Source organism: Zonotrichia albicollis, chromosome 8, assembly GCF_047830755.1.
Source record: "Zonotrichia albicollis isolate bZonAlb1 chromosome 8, bZonAlb1.hap1, whole genome shotgun sequence".
NCBI lineage: Eukaryota > Metazoa > Chordata > Aves > Passeriformes > Passerellidae > Zonotrichia > Zonotrichia albicollis.
Window position 1 is genome coordinate 38008992 of NC_133826.1, and position 17520 is coordinate 38026511.

Consider the following 17520-nt stretch of genomic DNA (forward strand, 5'->3'; position numbering starts at 1 on the left):
GGGGCACTGCTCTGGCCTGGCCTGGCTGGGGCCTGGGCGATCTTTGACATTCCTGCTTGCCCTTACAGCTGCCAGGGAAGAGACAGAGCTCAATGGCCCCAGGCTGGCCAGACAGTCAGGACTACAATCTACTCATGGCTGGTCAGAATCTGAGGCCATCCGCCCCAGCTCCCACAGCCCTGTGCCATTGGTGCTGGTTTCCCCGTCTCCATCTCCAGAGATGGGCAGCAACAGCAGGCCCCACCACGCAGCATGGCAGCAGGCGCTGCCATCTTCCTCACTGGACACCAGCAGCAGCAGCAGATCAAGGGCAACACGCAGCACGTCCCCTGACCCTGAGGACAGGGTCCATTCCAGACGTGCTGGGCCCGGCCGCAGGCGAAGCTGCTCTCGCCGGCAAAGTCGTGCCCAGAGTCCACCTGTCCGGTCCAGGAGTCGCCGTGACAGCAGCAGTGGGACAGGGCCAAGGACTCAGAGGCCCAAGCAAAGGGGGACACCGTCACGGACATCCCCCAGACACAGGCGCTCCCGCCAGCAAGGCTGGGCCCAGAGTCCACCTGTCCGCTCCAGGAGTTGCCATGACAGGAACAGAGGGACAGGGCCAAGGTCTGAGAGGCCCAGGCGAAGGGACACATGGCCAGGGCCATCCCCCAGACGCAGGCGCTCCCGCCAGCAAGGCTGGGCCCAGAGTCCACCTGTCCGCTCCAGGAGTCACCGTGGCAGCAGCAGCAGGACAAGGCCAAGGGCTGAGAGGCCCTGGCGAAGGAACGCATCATCGGGGACGCCCCCCAGACGCAGCCGCTCCCGCCAGCAGCGCCGGGCCTCGACTCAGACTCTGCGGTCCAGGAGTCGCCAGGACAGGAGCAGGAGGACAGCAGCGAGTGCCGAGAGGCCCAGGCGAAGGGGGACGTGGTCAGGGACATCTCGCAGGAGCAGCCACTCCCACCAGCTACGTCAGACCTCAACTGGGACCTCCAACAGCAGCGCGTAGCGCTGTCATCTTTTCTTTCTAGGCCGTGTGTTCCTTGCTGGAAGTGAAGGTGAGAACGGTCAGTGCAGGGACCCTGAGATGTGCAGCTCTGTGAGCAAACCCTATTAGCTCTTGATGTTTCTACTGGCAGGAAGAAGTCTGGGCTAAATGCCTTGATTTCTGTGTAACGGTGGATTCAGTGAAAAGTCACTTAAGGATGTTGCTAATTAAAAAGGACTCTTGTTCCTGCCTTTACACTCCAACCTCAGATGTTTCCCCACTGCTTACCCTTGATAATGAACCACTCTTTAATGGGCTTGGATATGCTTAGGGAGACATTCAGAGCAAGGTGGCTCTTAGGGAAGCTGTGTCTGAAAAGGACATGTGCTGTGTTGCTAACCTCGAAAAATCTCATTTCAGTAAAGCCAAAAAAAGAAGAAAGAGAGTGAGACACTGCCTCAAGTGTCTGAAGACAACTTCTACAGTATTGCTGTGGATTTGAAAGAGGCCTTTCAAGGAACAAGCCAGAATCGATGGTATTTCTTCCATCTATTCTGGTTTGTTCTATGAAAGACCTTAAAGAACAACCCAGAAAAGACTGAGGAAATACCCTGGGACAAAGAGCATGCACAGGACTCTGCCCCAGATGACCATTTGGGACCTTTGCCTGAGGACAACGCAGCTCAGGAGACGAATTCTTTCAAGTTTTCCTTCTTTGGAGGCACAGAGGAGTTGGGCATCAAAGAAGGTAACAGCAGAACCCTTCTAACAGTGCCATTGCTAAGGAAGAGCTTCTGGCAGGCCCTGTAGGGCAATATGGTGTAAAGAAGGCCAGGATCCAGGGGATTTTCAGCAACAGAAGTCAGTAATTAGGCAGAAGCATTTTGATCTTCAGTTCTGCTTGCCGGGGCTGAGGTAGATTACTGAGAGGTGCCTCATGCTTGCATCTCAGGAATTCTGAAAGGCTTGCTTTAAGAAGGCAATGGGGTTTTTGCTGAGGGGTGAAAAAGCTTGTTCTCATGCCCTGCCTTCCTCAAACAGGGAAAAAGGTGACACACCAGTCATATCAAGTTTCATAGGACCTCACAAGGCTTTTAAGAAAATGTGCGTTAATGTAGAGGGAGGAGCAAAGTTCGAGAGCTGGCCCCAAGTTCAATGAACATTCTGTTTGTTACTGAATTCTACTCTTGGACCTTTAAAAAAAGGAAATGGAATGACACATGATCATTGGGGTGTCTTAACCTTAGATAAAATGAGGCTGTCTGAAATGAAGATGAAACAATATTAACTCGAGTCCCAGTCATGCAGGAGAGAAAAGAAAACCCGTGAAGATATCCCAAAATATTAAAAAACCCAACGCAACAGCACAAAGCAACGAGCCCCCTACACTTGTGCTGAACTGAGAAGGTATTCAGTGTCTTCTGAATGCAATGAGAAATGTTTAAGAATACATAAGGGATCCCTGGAACAAAGTGGAAAATACTGGAGCTGAGACGTAGCTTAGAAAGTCTGGCAGGGTCAGATTCTGTCCTTCCTAAATCTCTCTTCTCCACTGTAAGTATTTCACGTGAAAGGAGGAATTTTTCCTGACCAGTAGAGGAATAATCTGGTTTTGCCTTTTTTTCTCTATTGGTGCTGTCATTGCAGAGCCTCACGCGCTTGGGCAATAAAGCCGGTAAAAGCCACATGGCAAGAGGATCCACGTTTCCAGGACAGCAGTTCTGAGGGTGACGATGAGCCTGAGATGACAGAAATCGAACAGGACCAAGAAATGCAAGTTGCATTTCTCTTTGTTGTCTACTTGGCTGTAGTAGTTGGATGCTGTGGGAATATTAATAACAGCACTCAGGGAATGGGAAACTGACATTGCACACCTCTGAGCAATGAAAGTCATCTTGGAAAACCTTTTGTGCTGCACAGAGTCAAAACTCCCAGCAGCCCATTGGATGTGAATGTAAATATGGAAAGAAAGAGTAGAGCACAATAAATTAACTGGGTCATTTTGGTTTGACCAACTCCAAACTGAGTTTGGCCAAAAGCCCAAGACACAGTCAGTTTTCTCTTTAAAAGGGGGTTTTGTAAAATAAAAAGCTCTATTCGGTTCCTAGGGAATGAAGCTTTTCAATGTACGGCATATCTCTGAAGAACTACAGGATTAACTTGTGTTCATGGAATTTGATAGTACAATTTAGGATGCTCAAATCCCTTTGTCCTTTTCTAGGTTTCTTTCTTTACCACACACAGAAAGTGCTAGAGTTTTCTTTTCTTCTCCAAAGATGAAGAATGCCTAAGAGGTATGTCAGAATTTCTTTACCCTCTTTTATATTTTTTTTCCTTTCAAACCCTTCCTGTAATTCAGTGAGGAGGAAAAAATGCTGCCTAGTTATCAAAGTTTTCTAGTCAAAATTTGCCACCCTCACTTGTGATCCAAGTTGTGGCACAATCCCATGAGGAATTCCTGGCAAACTAAAGGTCAAGCAGATTTCTGGCTTTCTTTTCTTTCAGACAATTACCGAATAGGAATCTGGAGTTTTAGAGTTTACCACAAACTTAGTCACTTGACAGATCACCTAGATGTTTTGGATCCGTTCAGGTATTTAAATCATCTTTATCTTTTCCCTCTCTTTCTGGTGTTACCGTTAGAAATGATGACTGTTCTTGTCAGCCACATATGTCCCTGTGGTTCTTTGTCCTAATGAATCTGGGGCTTTCTCTTCTGAATCCAGTGAATTTTGTATTTAGAAACAAAGAAAACAACATCCAAAGGAAACATGCACAGTCCCCAAAACCTGCACAGGCCACCAAAACAATTGCTGGTTAGATTTTGTAGAATAGAGTCTTAAGCTTAAAGGATGTGCCTTCCATGAGACTGATTCCATAACTCTGCTGAAATGCACTGCTGTGTTCACACAGTTCCCGGCCTGCAATCTTCCAGGCAGCCTGATTTTCAGGGTGTGTTGAAATGGAGAGCTCAGGCCTCAGCAGGCCTCAGTTCTGGGGGAAGATGTGGCGTGCTGGTGCTGAGCTTCTAATGCAACAGCTGCAATTTCAGTGCAATTCAGATTGCAGCATGGTGAGGAAAAGTGCTGCTGCCTTTGATTGTTCTTAGCACAGCAGGCTGCAGTAGGGAACATTTCTGCTGGAGACAAGGTGTGGTGGGGGCAGGAGAACAGGAAGGATGTGAAGAATTGATTTCTGATTTTAGTGCTGTGTTGGTCAAGATTGTTAGAAGCAGCATCGCAATCACAAGTGCTTAAGACTATTAATTGGATGTTTCTTTTGTGCAGAGGATACACAGTTTTTTTGTAGATTAGTGGAAGTCAGTGAAGAAAAAGAGGGTTAGGAAGACAGACGTAGATTATTGCTTGAGGTGAGTATGGAACATCTGTTCCCTGGTAAGTCTAGGTGAAAGCTGAGCATGGGGAGGGATTGCAGGTATGAATGTGCATGCAAAATTAAGTCAGGACCTCGAGAAGAGCTTCAAATTTGTAATGAACAGGGAAGAGAAGTTTTGTAGTGTAGCGGTGTGTATAACATCATGCTGTGTGGTCCAGTCAGGTAAACCACTACATCTTTGTGTGTTACAGGAGCAGCTACTTAAGTGTATGTAAGGACAGTGAATGTAGAGACTTCTCCTCATAGTGGATTCAGGAACTTCTCTGAAGAATTTGTTAGATTTTCATTATTTTCTGGAACACCAAAAGAAGCATTAGGATACCCTTTAGGAAGTGCAAGCAAACCAATAAAGTTTTTACTGATTAGAAGCGAGTCACGTTTGTTCCTTGAAAGTGTTGCCAAACAAGGTTACTTTGAAAATGCTTTCAAAGGTCTAACAGGGATCAATGTCAGCAAAGGCTGTTAGGCCGTGTTTGGGAGCTGGGGCTGAGGCTCTCGTGCCCTGGGGAGCCACGGGAAGGCTCCAGGCCTGAGTGTGCGGCCAGATCGGGCCATTGAGCTGCAGCCCATCCCTGGTGGATGCAAGGGCAAGCAGGAATGCCAAGGGACCCCAGGGCCGGGCCAGGCCAGGCCAGAGCAGTGCCCCCAGCCCTCCAGGAGCGGATGGGCTCTGCCAAGCCCAGCCTGGGCACTGCCCCCAGCCCAGGGACAGGCGGGTGTTTTGCCCGAGGGCTGGGCCCAGAGCAGCAGAGCTGTCACAGCCCCAGCTGGTTCTGGCCTGCGTGAGGCCCGGGCAGGGCCCGTGGGTGCCCTGGGCAGTGCAGGAGCAGTTGCAAGGGCCTGGGGAGGCACAGGGCTCAGCCTCGGCACGGTGACACAGCATGCAGGCTGCAGGGGACAGAGCCAATGGCACCGGGCACGAGCAGCTCTGTGGGGCTCTGAGCCTGCAGCAGCATCGGCCCCAAGGCTGCTCTGTCCCTGCCTGGCTGATGGGCAGGGCTGGAGGCCTTGCAGAGCAGGGGCCATTGTGGGCACGGCTGTCCCAGCAGCTGCGCCCTGGCCCAGCTGGGCCCCACTTGGGCAGGAAGGAGGCTCCCAGCCCCGGCATGGCCGAGCAGCTCCTGCCTCCCCCTGCCTCTGCTCTGATCCCCACGCTGCCTGCTGCCACAAGAGCCCCTGGGCCAAGCTGTCAGAGGGCTGCTTTGCCCTCACCTGGCTCCTTGGCACCGGGGCCCACCTGCTTGCTGTCTCACAGGGCAGCTGTCTGTCCTGAGTCTATGTCCCTTGAAGGATGTGGTCGCTTTGAGATGCTGATCCTCTCTGTCTATGTGAGCCCTGCTCCTGCCTGACTTCTGCTCTCATCATTGCGTTGAGGAAGACTGCAGTGTCCTCTGGCTGTTCCTCTGCTGATTGTGGGGAGAGGCAGGTGAGGCTGCAGCACAGGCCCAGAGCCTCGAGGTTTGGTTTATGTTTTAACCTGCATGGATCTCCTTTAAACATAGGTGGAGAAGAAGGATCAGGCATCTAAAGTTGCTTCAGTCTCTACCACAAAAAGCAATGTGTTTGTACCTACTACCAGCAGAAAACACCAGTTTTCCAACAGCCCATTCGAAAAAATTCACCTTTCCAGGGAACCAGTAAGAACGCATCAGGGATCAGCATCCATTGGCAAAACGACTTCTTTTACTAACTACTTACTACAGAACTACTTAAAACCACAGCACTACATTTACTAACTGATGGCTTCCATGGAATCTAAGCACTCAACTCTCTTTATGAGGGGTATTTGAGGGACAACTGTAAAAAATCCCGTGAATAAATTCATAGCAGTGGACAAAGGAATACCTGACTGCTTTTTAAGTCTTTAATGTACTAGTAAAACTACACAGCTGAACCATTCTATTGTCAAAACTTTTAGAAGGTTTTTTCACCGTCATGTTTCTCTTGATAGAGTTGAGATTATATAAATAATTAGATTCTGTTTCTTTTCAGTTTTCCCATTCATGCCCTGAGTATTTTGGTACACCTTCATTTTCTTTTCAATTCTATCGTTTCCCTCCGATGTTTTAAATCAGATGTTTTAATATTTTGCAATCTGTGGTGCAATTCTGTCGATCTACTGAAGAGGGCCAAGCAGTGCCGGTCTGCCGGCAGGTCCCAGAGAATGCTCCTTCGGGCGGCCCCGGGGCAGGAGCGGCCCCTGCGCTACAATGGCAGGGTTTCCCTCAGCTGTCGGCATTGCCAGCCCGGCTCTGCCATGGCAGGGTTTCCCTCAGCTGTCGGCACTGCCAGCCCGGCTCTGCCACGGCAGGGCTTCCCTCAGCTGTCGGCACTGCCAGCCCGGGTCTGCCATGGCAGGGCTTCTCTCAGGAGCTGCCTGTGCCAGCCCGCCTCTGCCAGGGAGTCTGGCAGTGCCACGGCGCAGGGCAGCTCTGGCACGGCAGTTCCGACACTGCAGCCTCGGCCAGGAGGCAGCTCTGCGGGCTGGGACCCCGCTGCGGCCGCACGCTTCTCCCAGAGCCCGAGCAGCAGATGCACGCTCCCAACACCGAGCCGGGAATGCGCCCAGGAACAGCGCGGGCTCGGCTCTGGGCACGAACCGCCCCGCCCCTCACACCCGCCCGCCCCTTCCCGCCCTCCGGCCCCGCCGCGCGCCGCCCGCGCTGTCATGGCGGCTCTCGCCCACAGGGCGGCGCCCTGAGCCCTGCAGTGGCGCCGCCAACCTTCTAGCGCTCTGGAAGGCGCGGGCCTGCACCCGTTGCAAACTGGGCCCTACGTCCCATTTCCTGAAGAAAACATGTCCTGTCGGGCCTGGGCTGTACACACTTCCAAGCCTGATCAACAGGAAGAGACGTTTAACCTGGACACACATAGCAGCCTACAAGCTCGAAGTGATGGCCAGGTGTTAGAAAAGCAAAGTACTTGTTGCTAGAATTGTCTTCCAAGACTGAAGGCTGGGCATATTTCACTGATCTCAAACCCAGAGGGAAGTTGACAAAGCTTGGGGAGAAGGATGGCCACTGATAGTGGACACAAAGGATGCAGAATTTCACTTGTTCTAAAATTTTAAATATTTAATAGTAATAAATTAGTTACAAAACTAAGAATAAAAATTAGAGAAATAATAATTTGGACAATTAGAGGTAGGACAATAAAGGGCAATTTAAAGAGCAAAGAATTACAAATGTCTGGGTGCTCTGCTCTGCCTCAGAAGACACTTTGCTAACACAGGATTAACCCTTAAAATAATAGCCTGTTGCATATTCATATATCTCATACATTATGCCAAAATTCTTTTCAAACAATGGGTGTTTTCTTGTTCTTGTCAACCCCTCCTTCATCCTGTAAATCAATTGTCTTGCTCCCTCAAAGTCTGGTTCTTCCCGAGAAGGAGGCAATATTTCTTTTCTCAGAGTTTTGGTGTCTTGTTACTGTTATCTCTCCTTAAGCTTTAGAAAAAGTATCTTACATCACAGAGTTTCTGTAGCCTAAAACTGTATTCACCACACTACTTTAAAAGCTTAGGATAGCACTACAAAAAAGGATTAATGCAACATAACTTTCCAACATAACACATATAGTATTAATTTTAATATTTGCGGAAAGCCAATCATATAATATGCATTTTTCACACCTTCTCTGCTCCTTCTTCTTCTCAAAATCTATTGTAAACCTGACTAAAAAAACTAGTTAGAGCCACGGTCAGTGCCTTATTCTGAAAACTCACAGCTGACTAACAGGTTTAGTGCCTTACAGAGCAGGTTTGAGGCCCTGGAACTGGAGGGACAGACAAGTGATGAAATGGGCAAAAGTCCTTCTGCAATCGAGGGGCACCTAGGGCAAGTCAGGCAACACCATGCATGGTGACCACCTCTGTTCCAAGGGAAGGCAGGGTCCTTGCAGGCCTTCCCAAAAGCATCTCAAGGGAAGGTTTCCATCTGCCCTGCCCTGTTTTCTTGACTTCAGCTGAATCTTTCTCTCTCTGAAAGACAGGAAGCTCACATGTGTTAGGAGAATACTGTGAGCATTAGCAGAGGTGAACGGTCAGGAATCCAGAGGCTTGTGCAACTCTCTTCCATAGAGAGTCCCTTGTTGTATATTTCCAGCAAAGCAGAGCTTAAATGGCAAGTCAGCAATTGAGGAAATACAGCACTGAGACAATAAATCTGTAACATGCCTTGTTTTGCGAGGGACAAGTAAGACAACAAATGTTCAAACACCAAATACTGAGAAGATGAGGAAGAAAACCAAATTTTTCTAAGTTTTTTCTAATGTTTATTTTCTTCTCTGTGCCTTTTCAAGATTGCCTATATCTTAGTTTCATTGTTTTCTTTTTTCCTGTCTTGAGAATGAATTTTGCATTCTGGATATTTCAAGTCAGACATAAGAAAAGTTCCATATTGTTTGACAATCATGAAAAGGTAAGTTTAGAGGAAACATCCATTGTCTTTGATGATTGGATCAGACTCAATTTTAAATACCCTTGTATGTTCTGCTCATATGCAAAGATGCTAGATTGATCTTGGAAGGGCATTAAACCAAGAAACAAGTACTTCAAAACCTCGGGAGGTGGCTGCCATGGTGAGTTCCCTGAGGTGTCACAGTCCCAGCCCCGCTCCATGGCCAGTGTCCCTGAGGTGTCACAGCCCCAGCCCTGTTCCATGGCCGGTGTCCCTGAGGTGTCACAGCCCCAGCCCCGCTCCATCGCCGGTGTCCCTGAGGTGTCACGGCCCCAGCCCCACTCCATGGCCGGTTTCCCTGAGGTGTCACGGCCCCAGCCCCGCTCCATGGCCGGTTTCCCTGAGGTGTCACAGCCCCAGCCCCGCTCCATCGCCGGTGTCCCTGAGGTGTCACGGCCCCAGCCCCACTCCATGGCCGGTGTCCCTGAGGTGTCACAGCCCCAGCCCCACTCCATGGCCAGGTTTCCCTGAGGTGTCACGGCCCCAGCCCCGCTCCATGGCCGGTTTCCCTGAGGTGTCACGGCCCCAGCCCTGCTCCATGGCTGCTTTCCATGAGGTGTCACGGCCCCAGCCCCGCTCCATGGCCGGGTTTCCTGGTCACTTTGAGGTGCTGTTCCTCTCTCTCTGTGGAGAAAGTAGAGGCCCGGGAGCTTGCAGAGCAGGCCCAGAGCCACGAGAGCTCTACTCCCTGCTCAGCCCTGTGTGAGCTCTGCTCCTTCCCGCCTTCTCCCCCCGTTGTCAGGTCCCACTGACACTCGGCCTGAGCCCAGCATTCCCTTTTGGGGCCAAGGGAAATCTCTGCTCCTGCCTCTGGCACAGGATGCTCTGCCAGCAGGTCAGGGAAGGAGACAGCCCCGAAGAGAGGCATGAGCAGTGGAGGAAAGCCAACATCACTGCAGTCTTGAAAAAAGGGCACCAAGAAGGAGCCAGGAAACTGCAGGCCCATCAGCCTCAGCCCCACCCCCAGAAAGGAGACAGAACAGCTCCTCTTGGATGCCATCTCTAAGCCTGTGGAATAACAGGAATGGAAACCATGCTTGACCAATCCATAGCCACCTGTGCTGCAGTGACTGGCTGGGCTTGTGAGGGGAGAGCAGTGGCTGTTGTCAGTTGGGACTTCAGCAAGGCTTTGTCCCTGCCTCCCGTAACAGGCCCCTGAGGCAGCTCAGGGACAGTGGGGCAGAGAAGTGGACAGGGGAGCTCCAAACTCAGGTAGCTGTGAGCTCAGGGGGCCGTGCTAGGCCCAGCCTTGTTTGCCTTATTCCCCAGGGACCTGGCAGAAGGGACGGAGCGCTCCCTCAGCGTTTGCTGATGGGACAGAACTGGGCGCAGGGCCTGAGGCACCACAAGGCTCTGCTGCCCTTCAGTGAGACCTGGACAGGCTCGAGAGTTGAGCAGAGACGAACCTAATGAAGTTGCACTGGGAAAAGCCTCTAGAAGAGCTTCAGGCTTTGTAATTACCAGGCAACAGAAGTGTTTTAGTAAAGTGGAGTCTATAACCTTGTCTTGTAATGTCCAGTGAGGGAAACCACTGCTTCTCTGTATGTTATACATTGTATGTCGCTTGTATGTACATCAAGGAAGTCTCTGAGAGAAACATGAAAGAATTCAGAAACTTCCCCTGATATTATTTTGGATTTTCATGATTTTCTGGAATGCAGGGTGAAGTGTAAGGATGCCAAAAGGAAAGTGAAAGCAAATCAATAAATCTTTAAAAACTCAGAAGCCTCTCCTGTTTCTTCCTTGAAGAAGTTGCCAAACAAAGTCGCTTTTGCAATCCTTTGAAAGAACTTAGAGGAAAAAGCATTGGCCAAAAGTGCTGCCCTGTGTTTCTGAAGAGCAACAAGCATTTTGTGTTGATGCAAGGTCTGTACCAGGGTTTGGGGTTTTGTGTGTGTATGCTTTGAATGTGAGTCTTTGCAGGACTATTAATAATTAGACCATGTACTGAAGAGAACATGTTACTGTGTTGTGCTGTCCAGTGCTGAAGAGGGTTGAGACAGAGCAGGTAGCTCTGTGTGTGTGTGTAACTTGCATGAGCAGCACGGGAGCAGTCCCCAGGGCCTGGAGAAGCAAACGGGTTTGCGGTGCTGAGGACAAGGTGTCCAGATCTCGGGATTGTCCGGCCAAGCTCTTCTGGCTCCTTGTGCTTGGAGCCCTGGCCGGGAGCCCTGCAGAGCCCCGGGTGCAGCTTCCCAACTTCCCCCTCTGTCTCCTCCCTGCCTCCAGGGTAAAGGCACTCCCTGGCATTGCACTGGCTGTGCCTCCCTCCTAGAGCAGTGAAGGGATCGTTTCCCAGCCAAGGTGGCTCTCCCATGGAGACAGGAAAATGGACAAACTCCTGCTGCCCCAGCATCAGGCAGGTGCAGGGTGTCCCTGCCTGTCAGCCCCTGCCCTGCTTCCCAGAGATGCCAGTGATTGTTCTAGAAGTCATGGATCTGGATTTCCAGGAGCATGTTTGCAAAGACACGAAAGACAAAAATTGACAAGAATTGTTTGTACTTCTCTTCCTGAGTTTTTTCCAATGTATTTTCTAGTAGAAAAGCATGGACCAAATTGGCAAAGTTCATATAATGTAGGAAAAGCATCGTCCTGTATTTGACTTGAGTGGAGGACAGTTGCAAGCTCTCCTGTCAAATGTACACACAAAATCTCAGTGCATTTTGTGTCTTTCCACTGAGTCAGTATAAAAGATGACGATTCTCAGAAGCTGAATACTAATTTTTCCATTTATATGAAATGTGAAAGTTGTTAGTTCATAGGATGACAGATAACTGAGGTCTGGAGGCAGCTGTGGTGGTGTCCAGGTTTATCTCCTGTACCCAATGCCCAATGCAGCAGCATCAAATCAGGTTCATCTTAGTTTTCTGCAGACAGGTCTTGAGGAAAACATCAGTTCACCTAGAGCACGGTTTGAATCCCTGCAGTGCAGCTGACTCCGCACCGGCTCTCTGGGCCACCGCCTGCCAGCGGCAGGAGCAGAGATTTCCCTTGGCCGGGGCCGGAGCCCTGGCGTGGCAGTGCCTGAACAGCACCTCCCTGCCTACAGTGCCTTCCTGGATGGCTGCCCCAGGGACTGGCATTTGACCCTGCACTTGCTGCAGGAGTCCTGGCCCTGCTTCCAACCTGAGCAAACGCTTGGACCCATCTCAGAAGCTTGGTGCCCGAGGGGGCCACCACAAGTGGTTGCCAGGGACCTGAGGCCATGGCTGCCCCGATTTTGGGTACACGGCTCTGATGTCAGAGTGGCCATTGTGACCTGTGCCACCAAGGCCACAAAAGGGAACGCGGGGCTCAAGCCGAGTGTCAGTGCGACCTGACAACGGGCGGAGAAGGTAGGGCAGGGACGTGGCTGCCCAGGGACCAGAGGGGTCCCAGACCTTGGGGCTCTGGGCCTGTGCTGCAGGCTCACCTGCCCCTCCCTTCCCATAATCACAGAATCAGCGAAAAGCCCGAGGACACTGTGGTGTTCCTCAAGGCGACGACGGGAGGAGAAACAGACAGGAGCAGGGCTCACGCAGGCCTGAGCAGGGAGTACAGCCTCGTGGCTCTGGGCCTGTTCTGCAAACTCCCCCCCCCTCTCTTCTTTCTCCCATAGACAGAGTGGAACAGCACCTCGAAGTGACCACGTCCCTCGAGGAGGTAGACTCAGCGTAGACAGCCGCCATGTCTGACAGCAAGCAGGAGGGCCCTGGAGCCAAGGAGCCAGGTGAGGGCAAAGCAGCCCTCTGACAGCCTGGCCCAGGGGCTCTTCTGTCAGCAGGCAGCGTGGGGATCAGAGCAGAGGCAGGGGGAGGCAGGAGCTGCTCGGCCATGCCGGGGTTGGGAGCCTCCTTCCTGCCCAAGTGGGGCCTAGCAGGGCCAGGGGGCAGCTCCTGGGACAGCCGTGCCCACAATGGCCCCTGCTCTGCAAGGCCTCCAGCCCTGCCCATCAGCCAGGCAGGGACAGAGCAGCCTTGGGGCCGATGCTGCTGCAGGCTCAGAGCCCCACAGAGCTGCTCGTGCCCGGTGCCATTGGCTCTGTCCCCTGCAGCCTGCATGCTTTGTCGCCGTGCCGAGGCTGACCCGGACATGTGCGGTGACAAACTGCAGAAGGGTGGGCTCTGTGCCCACAGGTTCTGCATGGTGAGTGGCTCCGGGCGCTCCCTCCACCATTGCAATGGGCAGCTCCTGCCGCCCTCTCCTCATCAGCTCCTCCCCTTGCCTGCAGCTCTTCGCTACTCTACTCTTTCGACAAGAGAACCGCCACGATGGACTCATGGGATTTCTCCCACGAGATCTCCAAATTGTGGTCTGGCGGGCAGCACAGAAGGTGAGAGCCTGACAAGAGCAGGGAGATTTGTGCCTGGCGAGGTTTGCCACAGCTTAGCCCAGACAGCAGGAAAGAAAGGCCGGCCTGACAGCCGAGACAAAGTCTGGCTCCCAGCAGCTCTGGAACAGAGGCCCTGGCACAGGAGCCTCCCTCCTCCAGCAGGCGGCTCTGTGGGCTGGGAGCCGGCAGTGGCCACGTCCTGCGCCCTGCCCAGAGCCCTGCGGCTGCCCAGGGAGGCCTCGAGGCTGCTGCTGCTGCTGCTGATGCGGCTGCTTGGCTCTTTCCAGCGCTGCTGCGTCTGCGGCCAGAGCGGGGCAACCATCATGTGCTGCGTGCCGGAGTGTGACAGATGGTTCCACCTGCCCTGTGCCAAGGAGGGCGGCTGTGTCAATGTATACGTTACTCCATTCAGGTACCTCATCTCTCTTTATGGCCACCCCCTGGGAATGATCTAGCATTTCTCACTTTCCCCATCCATTTTCCTCCAGGTCCTTCTGCCCTGAGCACCGTCCAGAGCAGGAGGTGGAGGCGACTCCTGAGCCGGACACCGTTTGCCTCATCTGCCTGGAGCCTGTGGAGGACAGGACGACCTTCACAACCCTGGTGTGCCCAACGTGCCAAAGGGCCTGGTTCCACAGGGACTGCATCCAGGTAGGAGCCCTCCCCTCAGCACCGGGGCACTGCAGGTGCTCAGCAGCAGCAGCAGGGCCTCGCTCACCCTGCCTGTGTTTGCCCTGCAGGGACAGGCCTTGCGCGCTGGTGTTTTGTATTTCCAGTGCCCCCTGTGCAGAGACAGTGGGGAATTCCCTGTTGAAATGTTCATCTTGGGGATCCGAGTCCCCTTCAGGTTGGTGTCCTTCTGCCTGGCCCACCAGGCAGGAGGGTGCAAGTGCTGTGCTGTGCCAGGCCCTGCCCCAGGAGCCCTGGCCCTGCCCTGTGCCATGAGTCTGGGCTTCAGTTTCACCCCCAACTTGGAAAAGCGCTGGAGAAACAGCTCGGACACCCTGGACCTCCGTGAGGGAGAGCAGCAGAAATTCATCATCTCTTCCTTTCTCCATCAGAGACCCAACATGGGAGGACAACGATGCCTTTGCAGATCTAGGAGTGAGGCACAGCCAATGCAACGCCAGGGATTGCCTTTACCCTGGAGGCAGGGAGGAGGCAGAGGAACAGGGGTAAGTTGGGAAGCTGCACCTGGGACTCTGCAGGGAACCTGTATCTCGGCAAGGGCTGTAAGTGGGAAGAACCAGAAGCGCTTGGCCAGACAACCACGTGCTGGTACACTTTGTTCTCAGTGCAATGAGCTTGTTTGCCTCCCCAGGCCCTGGCAATTGCTCCTGTGCTCCTCCTGTGCTGCTGAGGGCACCCACAGGCGCTGCTCTGGCCTGAGGAACAGCACACAGAGATGGGAGTGTGACAGCTGTGCTGGGCTCGGAACATGTATGAGTCAAAGTCCCCGGTGTCCCTGGGCTGGGGGCAGTGCCCAGGCCAGGTTAGGCAGAGGGCAGCATCCACTGCTGGAGGGCTGGGGGCACTGCTCTGGCCTGGCCTGGCCTGGCTGGCGCCTGGGTGATCTTTGACATTCCTGCTTGCCCTTACAGCTGCCAGGGAAGAGACAGAGCTCAATGGCCCCAGGCCGGCCAGACAGTCAGGACTACAATCTGCTCATGGCTGGTCAGAATCTGAGGCCATCCACAACAGCTCCCACAGCCCTGTGCCATTGGTGCTGGTTTCCGCTTCTCCATCTCCAGAGACGGGAAGCCACAGCAGGCCCCACCACGCAGCATGGCAGCAGGCGCTGCCATCTTCCTCACTGGACACCAGGAGCAGCAGCAGATCAAGGGCAACACGCAGCACGTCCCCTGACCCTGAGGACAGGGTCCATTCCAGACGTGCTGGGCCCAGCCGCAGGCGAAGCTGCTCTCGCCGGCAAAGTCGCGCCCAGAGTCCACCTGTCCGGACCAGGAGTTGCCGTGACAGGAGCAGTGGGACAGGGCCAAGGACTCAGAGGCCCAAGCAAAGGGGGACACCGTCACGGACATCCCCCAGACGCAGGCGCTCCTGCCAGCAAGGCTGGGCCCAGAGTCCACCTGTCCGCTCCAGGAGTTGCCATGACAGGAACAGAGGGACAGGGCCAAGGTCTGAGAGGCCCAGGCGAAGGGACACATGGCCAGGGCCATCCCCCAGACGCAGGCGCTCCCGCCAGCAAGGCTGGGCCCAGAGTCCACCTGTCCGCTCCAGGAGTGTCTGTGACAGGAGCAGTGGGACAGGGCCAAGGACTGAGAGGCCCAGGCGAAGGGACACATGGCCAGGGCCATCCCCCAGACGCAGGCGCTCCCGCCAGCAAGGCTGGGCCCAGAGTCCACCTGTCCGCTCCAGGAGTCGCCGTGACAGCAGCAGCAGGACAAGGCCAAGGGCTGAGAGGCCCAGGCGAAGGAACACATCATCGGGGACGCCTCCCAGACGCAGCCGCTCCCGCCAGCAGCGCCGGGCCTCGACTCAGACTCTGCGGTCCAGGAGTCGCCAGGACAGGAGCAGGAGGACAGCAGCGAGTGCCGAGAGGCCCAGGCGTAGGGGGACGTGGTCAGGGACATCTCACAGGAGCAGCCGCTCCCACCAGCGACGTCGGACCTCAACTGGCACCTCCAACAGCAGCGCGTAGCGCTGCCATCTTTTCTTTCTAGGCCGTGTGTTCCTTGCTGGAAGTGAAGGTGAGAACGGTCAGTGCAGGGACCCTGAGATGTGCAGCTCTGTGAGCAAACCCTATTAGCTCTTGATGTTTCTACTGGCAGGAAGAAGTCGGGGTTAAATGCCTTGATTTCTGTGTAACGGTGTATTCAGTGAAAAGTCACTTAAGGATGTGGCTAATTAAAAAGGACTCTTGTTCCTGCCTTTACACTCCAACCTCAGATGTTTCCCCACTGCTTACCCTTGATAATGAACCACTCCTTAATGGGCTTGGATATGCTTAGGGAGACATTCAGAGCAAGGTGGCTCTTAGGGAAGCTGTGTCTGAAAAGAATGTGTGCTATGTTGCTAACCTTGAACAATCTCATTTCAGTAAAGCCAAAAAAAGAAGAAAGAGAGTGAGACACTGCCTCAAGTGTCTGAAGACAACTTCTACAGCATTGCTGCGGATTTGAAAGAGGTCTTTCAAAGAACAAACTGGAATAGATGGTATTTCCTCCGTCTATTCTGGTTTCTTCTTTGAAAGACCTTCAAAGAACAAACCAGAATAGACTGAGGAAATACCCTGGGACAAAGAGAATGCACAGGACTCTGCCCCAGATGACCATTTGGGACCTTTGCCTGAGGACAACACAGCTCAGGAGACGAGTTCTTTCAAGTTTTCCTTCTTTGGAGGCACAGAGGAGTTGGGCATCAAAGAAGGTAACAGCAGAACCCTTCTAACAGTGCCATTGCTAAGGAAGAGCTTCTGGCAGGCACTGTAGGGCAATATGGTGTAAAGAAGGTCAGGATGCAGGGGATTTTCAGCAACAGAAGTCAGTAATTAGGCAGAAGCATTTTGATCTTCAGTTCTGCTTGCTGGGGCTGTGGTAGATTACTGAGAGCTGCCTCATGCTTGCATCTCAGGATTTCTAAAAGGCTTGCTTTGAGAAGGCATTGGGGGTTTTTGCTGAGTGGTGAAAAAACTTGTTCTCATGCCCTGAATTCCTCAAACACGGAAACAGGTGACACACCAGTCATATCAAGTTTCATAGAATCCAACATGGTTTTTAAGGAAATGTGCGTTAATATAGAGGGAGGAGCAAAGTCCAAGAGCTGGCCCCAAGATCCATGAACATTCTGTTTGTTACTGAATTCTACTCTTGGACCTTTAGAAAAAGGAAATGGAATGACACATGACCATTGGGGTGTCCTAACCTTAGATAAAATGAGGCCGTCTGAAATGAAGATGAAACAATATTAACTCGAGTCCCAGTCATGCAGGAGAGAAAAGAAAACCCGTGAAGATATCCCAAAATATTAAAAAACCCAACGCAACAGCACAAAGCAACGAGCCCCCAGACTTGTGCTGAACTGAGAAGGTATTCAGCATCTTCTGAATGCAATGAGAAATGTGTAAGAATACATAAGGGATCCCTGGAACAAAGTTGAAAATACTGGAGCCGAGATGTAGCTTAGAAAGTCTGGCAAGGTCAGATTCTGTCCTTCCTAAATCTGTCTTCTCCACTGTAAGGATTTCACATGAAAGGAGGAATTTTTCCTGACGAGTGGAGGAATAATCTGGTTTTGCCTTTTTTTCTCTATTGGTGCTGTCATTGCAGAGCCTCACGCGCTTGGGCAATAAAGCCGGTAAAAGCCACATGGCAAGAGGATCCACGTTTCCAGGACAGCAGTTCTGAGGGTGACGATGAGCC

The 17520-nt window shown here is 52.6% G+C and overlaps 1 protein-coding gene across 1 annotated transcript; it reads left to right on the forward strand.

The window, feature by feature from the left end:
- The first annotated feature begins 12492 nt into the window (after positions 1-12492).
- Positions 12493-15004, forward strand: LOC141729948 (E3 ubiquitin-protein ligase PHF7-like). Its single transcript, XM_074546606.1, is given in 11 exon segments — positions 12493-12535; positions 12860-12951; positions 13037-13138; positions 13426-13550; positions 13627-13800; positions 13802-13840; positions 13842-13985; positions 14200-14313; positions 14460-14578; positions 14740-14785; positions 14890-15004. Coding segments are annotated over 11 exon segments (1113 nt in total).
- The last annotated feature ends 2516 nt before the right edge of the window (positions 15005-17520 follow it).